The sequence below is a fragment of the Mytilus californianus genome, unplaced genomic scaffold (genome assembly GCF_021869535.1).
Source record: "Mytilus californianus isolate M0D057914Y unplaced genomic scaffold, xbMytCali1.0.p SCAF_3, whole genome shotgun sequence".
Lineage (NCBI taxonomy): Eukaryota > Metazoa > Mollusca > Bivalvia > Mytilida > Mytilidae > Mytilus > Mytilus californianus.
The window spans coordinates 112842564-112851016 of NW_026262679.1; the positions used below are offsets into that span (position 1 = coordinate 112842564).

At 34.4% G+C, this 8453-nt stretch overlaps 1 protein-coding gene across 1 annotated transcript; it reads right to left on the reverse strand.

Annotated features, from left to right (window-relative positions):
* Positions 1–4196: 4196 nt before the first annotated feature.
* On the reverse strand, positions 4197–4730 carry LOC127733723 (acanthoscurrin-2-like). Its single transcript, XM_052243039.1, has one exon. The coding sequence runs from the start codon at positions 4728–4730 to the stop codon at positions 4197–4199; it is 534 nt and encodes a 177-aa protein (XP_052098999.1).
* Between the last annotated feature and the right edge of the window lie 3723 nt (positions 4731–8453).

Consider the following 8453-nt stretch of genomic DNA (forward strand, 5'->3'; position numbering starts at 1 on the left):
AATTCAAGTATGATTATAGGTCACAGACTTGTTAACATTTACACTGACGGTGTTGTAGACTGACGCATGTTTTAATGTTCTCAATATGTAAAGGTCATCATCATTCCTGTTATCCTTTTTATTCATCACAAGAGGTCACCTTCGCGTTCTATTGACGATCATTTTGCGTAGAACATTGTATTTCATGTCCTATGCTCTAGGAAAATTTGGCTTGTAGAATTTGTCAATCATATTTTTAAAAAGACGCTTATTCTATACGACTGTCTACCTATAATGCAGTTAAAACCATTTTAACAATACAAATAATAAAGATAGAAACGTCAACAAATGAGTCCCAGGTGTGCCGCCTTACCACTACGACTGTTAATAAAACTATCATCTTTGTTATCACATTTTGTTGAAAAAAAAAATAGTTCAACTCCACCATGTATGCATGTGTCTATTCCTAGTCTCTGATTGTCTTACCTGGACCATTTGGTGTTTATGGGAGATTTTCAATAGTTATTTTTTTCATTCATTCAATTTCAATTTTTCAGAATCGGGATGACCAATACACTAATCTATTGTTTAAAATTTTATGTTGACCTCTGGATGTCTTTGGTTTTTTTTTGTGTGCCGAATTGTTGTCGAGTTGCTGCCTCTTTGACGTTTACAGAATATATGATTCCACCCATATGCAATAATAGATCGATATAATTGTTCTGAGCGGGATTTTCTCATAAATTTCTGTGTCATATCTTCCCAGACTTGATTTTTCCAATATTTGTACCATTTGGGAAAACCAAATGTTTGTTATATGATATTCCATTGAACGAGATTAGAATAAGGAAGGTTAAGTCTGAAAAATACTAGTTGGCTTTCAAATATTTGGCTTTGAGCGTTCCTGGTGACGGTAAATCCAGAAAAGCGCTTCGGACGCATGGCATATGCATTTACTAGTTCATGAAGTGTCAGTCTCTAGTCATCAGTAAACCTTATCATTCTGTAATTTATATCGTTATGTTTTTTGTTCTGTAAGGAAATTCGAGTTGATGGCAGATTTTTTACTTTTCTGCTTGATTTATTTAAATAAATGTTCTGTTGGTAATTTTTCGCATGCGAGAGCCGAATATTTCCGCACCCCTGCATTGTAAATCACCTGCAACTCCTAAATTGTACCGTAAATATAACGTACAGCTTTAAATAAGAGTTGAAGACTTCTTTTGTTGCAGATCAATGTTGACCCATAGATATCTCTGTTGTCTGTTGTTTGTTTGATGTATAGTGTGACTGCTGTCAAATGAAATACTATCTACATCCCTTTTAGTTTGCCATTAAAGATTGCCATTGTGTATAAAAAGAGTCTCTGGTCTTTAAATTTTAATTGACCCCAAAACATATAAACACCACACAGACGAGACTAAAATGTAGAATTTTTCTTCTTGTTAAATCTGACCTCGACCCAAATTACCTCTGGTTTACAGTTGCTTGGCCATTCATTCACCTTTTACTGGAGATTTTCCTGCCGATAGTTTTTTTTCGAATCTGAAGTTCAATGCTGGATGATAAATAAGGTGGATTGGAATAGAAAATAAACACAGAAATAGTTATGCTTTAAATACACTGTAATTGACTAAAATTGTTAAAAAAATGAATGAAATAAAAGTTTATATTGTTCTTCATATGTTGGAATTCACATTAAAGGCGTCTATCCTTCTTCTTTGGTATTGGCTAATCTCAGTATGACCCTGTAAAAACAAATGGCAAATCGAATTAGTTTTATATATCACAAAACTTCACTTTTACAAAAAAAAAAAGTTTGACCCGAAAAAACACACAAATAAAAGCCGATTAAAAGTGAATAACGGTATATTATTGAAGACTATAGTTATTTATTCATTTAAGTAGAAATAAGAAGATGTGGTATGAGTGCCAATGAGACAACTCTCCATCCAAGTCACAATGTGTAAAAGGTAAACAATTATAGGTCAAAGTACGGCCTTCAACACGGAGCCTTGGCTCACACCGAACAGCAAGCTATGAAGGGCCCCAAAATGACTAGTGTAAAACAATTCAAATAGGAAAATCAACGGTCTAATCTATATAAAAAAACGAGAAACGAGAAAAACTTAAGAACAACATCAACAAACGACAATCACTGAAACAGGTTCCTGACTTAGTACAGGTGCAAACAAATGCAGCGGGTTTAAACGTTTTAACAGGCGCCAACCTTCACCCTAACCTGAAATAGTAGTTTAACATTACAACATAGAAAGACACACTATAAAATATCAATTGAAATGGTTTAACTCAATCAAAAAGACATATTAACAAAAACAGGTAAACATACACTGAACGAATAAATTTGATCTTTGACACAATGTCAAAAAGACAACTATAACCTTGGACAAAATGGCGTTAAATAAAATAACGTACACAGGTAAATTTAAATATAATAATTTTGTTGATAGGAGTACGGAGATATTTATTACAAAATAGATAAATAAATTTGTTGTTCATAGTACGAGAACAGCAGTGAAAATTTATCGTCATACTAAATACTTAATAAATGTGGTACATATTAAAAATAGTGAGACGAGATATAACACAAAATAAGTAAACATTGAATAACAAAAATGCATTACAAATTGTGTAACAGGTCAAATTAACACGAAAGTACGATTTGAGAGTACTCGTAGTTACTAAAAGCTAGTTAAAAGCCAAAAACAATTAATAATAAAAAATCATGCATCAGAGACTAAAATCAACTAAAACACACCCCAGGGATTTAGTGTTTTAACGCCATGGACAGTCAAAGAAGACATGACTTGTGCAATGCCAAAATAAAAGTATCGACAGGTAGTATGATAGTTTGGATTTAACCTTATAATAAATATGCATATAGTTATATTTAGATAAAGCCATCTCTATATAGAAAATGGACGTGGATGTGTATTTATACATCCAAAAAAACATTCGAAAAGAATACAAATTTAGTTATGTTTTAATTTGTTGATGACAAAATCGATATTTATGCCAAGGTAAACAATATTCAAAGATCTTATTACAACATTAATAAGATAACCTTTACTAATAAGTTTGTTTAAAGGTTCGATGAGTTTACACGGATCGCATAGTAATTTCCGCGCTTTTAGTACAATATTACCGTAAAATTTAGGATGTGAAATACCGTTTTTAATAAGATTTCTACGGGTACAGCCAAAATTTATTAATCAAAACTTTGTATCTATGAAAGATTCTAGTAAAAGTTTTAAGTAATTTAAAGTAACGAAATCCCTGACTTAATAATTTATCAGTGATGCATTGATTACGTTCGTTAAAACCTATGACATCACTACACACACGGGCATAACGAACGAGTTGGGGTATATAAACAACGTATGATGGAGCCAAAGGAACATCGCCGTCTAAAAAAGGAAAATTAACAATAAGGAATGAAAAATCGTATCTTTTGTCGTATATTTTAGTATGGAGTTTCCCTTTAGAAATTGAAATGTATAAATCTAGAAAAGGACAACTACTGCTGTTTATGTGAGATTTATTTTAAGTAAGTTCCTTTGGGTAAATTTCGGTAGTATATTTAGAGAACTCTGGATTATTTAACGAAAAAATATCATCAAGATAATGGTAGGTATTGTTGAATGTGTCAACCAAATGTAACAATGACGTGTCTTTACTGAGTTTGGTCATAAACTGAGATTCATAGCAATACAGGAATAAATCTGCTATTAAAGGGGCGCAATAAGTGCCCATAGGAATACCTACTACCTGGCGATACTCTTTATCGACGAAACGTACATATATATGTTGTCCAGGAGAAAATTTAAAGATTCAATCATATCTTCACATTTCCAGTAAGTGTATCTAGCATCCTTTCCTTGTATATATTACAATAGTAACGTCTAAAATTAAGACCTTGTAAAAGGTAGAAGTCGAAATGAATTTTCATAAATAAGTTATCATATTTTTCAATTAAATGCTAACTTGTATGTTGTCCGGTAAATCGTTGTATGGATTTCATTATAAAAATTGCACGGATATTTTTGTGGTTTTCGTTTATTTGTTTTATGTTGTATACTGCTTGGTTGGTTACTATAAGTTTTTCCCCAATATATTTCATATCCATGCATTCTGACAGTGCTAATGAAATTCTGTCCACACCTATGACGAACTACGCTAATATGTTGTTTTTCATTTTACTTACTCTTTTTGCCATATTTACCATATTGACCACGACCGCCAGATCCGCCTGGCCAATATCCGCTTCCTTGACCGTATCCGCCATATCCACTAGATCCACCTGGCCAATATCCGCTTCCTTGACCGTATCCGCCGTATCCACTAGATCCACCTGGCCAATATCCGCTTCCTTGACCGTATCCGCCGTATCCACTAGATCCACCCGGCCAATATCCACCGCTACCATATCCTTGTTGACCGTAACCTCTGTATCCACTGCCCATCCCATAACTATTATATGGATCGTAACCTCCACCGTACATCCCTCCGCCGTAAATTCCACCGCCATATATTCCACCGCCATAACTGTCATCATCGCCATATATACCTCCACCATAAATTCCGCGACCGCCATATATACCTCCACCATTAATTCCGCGACCGCTATATATACCTCCACCATAAATTCCGCGACCGCCATATATACCTCCCCCATAAATGCCACCACCGCCAACTCGTCTTACACCTCCAATACCACCAATTCCAATCATCCCTCCTCGCCAACCTCCACGTCTATATCCTTAAATGAGAATATTAATTAATTTGGCCTCATCCCTCATTTGTATGCCTGTTTACATAAAGTAAGATAATATCACACAACTTTCAGTGGTAGTCAAGACATAAAAAAAATATCACTTTTCGAAAATCTGTTTAGTGCTGTCACCAAAAAAAGATAGTTTTTTTTAACATAAAACTGAAAATTATTGAGAAAGGAGGTGTTGACGACTAGAAAAGTTAAGATTGAATATTATAACAATCAGTATTAGAAGGGAGATAACAGAACGTGTATGAATTTAAAAAAAAAACAGTAAATCCAGCAGCATTTTCTGTGACCATGTAGTTTGATGAAACCAGTAGAGTGATTTGTATCATTATAGGTACAATGTATATGACTCACCCCAGTTCGTTCCATTGATTAGCACAATGTATATGACTCACCCCAGTTCGTTCCATTGATTAGTACAATGTATATGACTCACCCCAGTTCGTTCCATTGATTAGTACAATGTATATGACTCACCCCAGTTCGTTCCATTGGTTAGTACAATGTATATGACTCACCCCAGTTCGTTCCATTGGTTAGTACAATGTATATGACTCACCCCAGTTCGTTCCATTGGTTAGTACAATGTATATGACTCACCCCAGTTCGTTCCATTGATTAGTACAATGTATATGACTCACCCCAGTTCGTTCCATTGGTTAGTACAATGTATATGACTCACCCCAGTTCGTTCCATGGATTAGTACAATGTATATGACTCACCCCAGTTCGTTCCATTGATTAGTACAATGTATATGACTCACCCCAGTTCGTTCCATTGGTTAGTACAATGTATATGACTCACCCCAGTTCGTTCCATTGGTTAGCACAATGTATATGACTCACCCCAGTTCGTTCCATTGATTAGTACAATGTATATGACTCACCCCAGTTCGTTCCATTGGTTAGCACAATGTATATGACTCACCCCAGTTCGTTCCATTGATTAGTACAATGTATATGACTCACCCCAGTTCGTTCCATTGGTTAGTACAATGTATATGACTCACCCCAGTTCGTTCCATTGGTTAGTACAATGTATATGACTCACCCCAGTTCGTTCCATTGATTAGTACAATGTATATGACTCACCCCAGTTCGTTCCATTGATTAGTACAATGTATATGACTCACCCCAGTTCGTTCCATTGATTAGTACAATGTATATGACTCACCCCAGTTCGTTCCATTGATTAGTACAATGTATATGACTCACCCCAGTTCGTTCCATTGATTAGTACAATGTATATGACTCACCCCAGTTCGTTCCATTGATTAGTACAATGTATATGACTCACCCCAGTTCGTTCCATTGATTAGTACAATGTATATGACTCACCCCAGTTCGTTCCATTGATTAGTACAATGTATATGACTCACCCCAGTTCGTTCCATTGATTAGTACAATGTATATGACTCACCCCAGTTCGTCCCATTGATTAGTACAATGTATATGACTCACCCCAGTTCGTTCCATTGATTAGTACAATGTATATGACTCACCCCAGTTCGTTCCATTGATTAGTACAATGTATATGACTCACCCCAGTTCGTTCCATTGATTAGTACAATGTATATGACTCACCCCAGTTCGTTCCATTGATTAGTACAATGTATATGACTCACCCCAGTTCGTTCCATTGATTAGTACAATGTATATGACTCACCCCAGTTCGTTCCATTGGTTAGTACAATGTATATGACTCACCCCAGTTCGTTCCATTGATTAGCACAATGTATATGACTCACCCCAGTTTGTTCCATTGATTAGTACAATGTATATGACTCACCCCAGTTCGTTCCATTGATTAGTACAATGTATATGACTCACCCCAGTTCGTTCCATTGATTAGTACAATGTATATGACTCACCCCAGTTCGTTCCATTGATTAGTACAATGTATATGACTCACCCCAGTTCGTTCCATTGGTTAGTACAATGTATATGACTCACCCCAGTTCGTTCCATTGATTAGCACAATGTATATGACTCACCCCAGTTTGTTCCATTGATTAGTACAATGTATATGACTCACCCCAGTTCGTTCCATTGATTAGTACAATGGCTAGAGACAGAATAAACAGAATACAACTCATCTTATCTGAAAAAATACAATTGCTTAAATCATAATAAAAAGGTCACATGGTTACTAAAATCAAAAACATTTACTGTTAAAGTGAAATAAACATTCATACTAAGGAAATAATTCAATACATTATTTATTAAAGTGAGGATAAACCAGTCTGTTGTCAAATTACAATTATCTATCAACTTTATGTCTAAATAGAACCAAATGGAAATATAAATAGACAGCTCCTAGGTAGGACAGACTGTTTTCAACAACAAAATACGCACCAAAAAGTTTGTTAAAACACGATTGTTCTTATGAGCACACCAAAATGTTAAAGATGATCTAAGACTAACAAAAGGAGTCAATGAAAAACGATAAATTACACAAGCAAATTTCGCTCACGTGAATTTCACATGAATCTTAAGTGAAATTAACCTCAAACGAGCTTAAACGTGAAACTCGCGTAAAAATTTTCAAATGAATTTCAAGTGAATTGAGAGAATCTCATGTGAAATTTTTACCGTGAATTTCACATTAACTTCAGAGGCGGATTTAGAGGGTTTTTCAGGGGTTGATTATATAGGGAATCACTGAAGCATGACTGCAGCGGGCTCCCTCTTAGGAAGTCAGTGGGTCCCCCCCCTTATGAAAATTTCTGGATCCGCCACTGAACTTTACCCCCCAAAAAATGGTATTTTTCATGTTTTTAATCAAATTTCAAAATTTAGATGTTATTTGAATAACTTTATTATGAAAATTAACATGAATTTCACATTAGATTCAAAACGGTTTTAATAAAATTACTGAAGCTCATGTGATTTACTCATTTTTTGTGTTCTTTGATTTGTACTAGTATATTCTTGATGGATTTATTAATTTTGAACATCGGTAAACTATTGTTGTCTCTAATTTAGAAACAAGTACCGTGAATGCCTCACACATACTTAATACTTAACAGTCCATAATGGAAAGATACTGTACTTACATATACTGGCAAGCTACTGACCAATTCTGGAATGGAAGACTACTGTTTCAAAACCAGCGAAAGTTGTCTTTATATAGCATGGTAAAGTTGGTACTTTCTGTCAAATTTGACACAAGCCATACTCGTGTCCAATTATTGTGTTTGTGGAAGTAAACTGTCATGTTAATACAAGCTTGTACAATGACTTTTTACAAAAACTATGGATGAACAGTTCAAATTATGAGCAAACAAAAGATCGATAGAATTATTTTTTTGAATGGATTACCAGTAAGATCAATTAGATGGATGACAGTGCTATAAACAAGCAAATTTTAACATACCAAAATTTTACAATGACTAAACAGTGAACAGTGAACTACCTTTCAAATTCATAATCATAAATTTTGTTTTAATGCGATATAATAAAAGTCTTAGGCAAAGCGCTTCAAAAGAAAAATCATATATATGAAAGCGGATTTACAGATACACAAAAGCAAAAGATATCTACATTAAATTATTATACAGTGGTAAATAAAAATTATGAAAACTACTTGCTATCAATAAGATGAAAAAATGAAATAAAAACAAACAACACAAGTGTCAATAGTTTGTTCTATATCTAAAAATTTAATGAA

Coding starts and splice junctions, on each gene's coding strand:
- LOC127733723 (XM_052243039.1), bottom strand. CDS start 4,730: ATGATTGGAATTGGTGGTATTGGAGGTGTAAGACGAGTTGGCGGTGGT.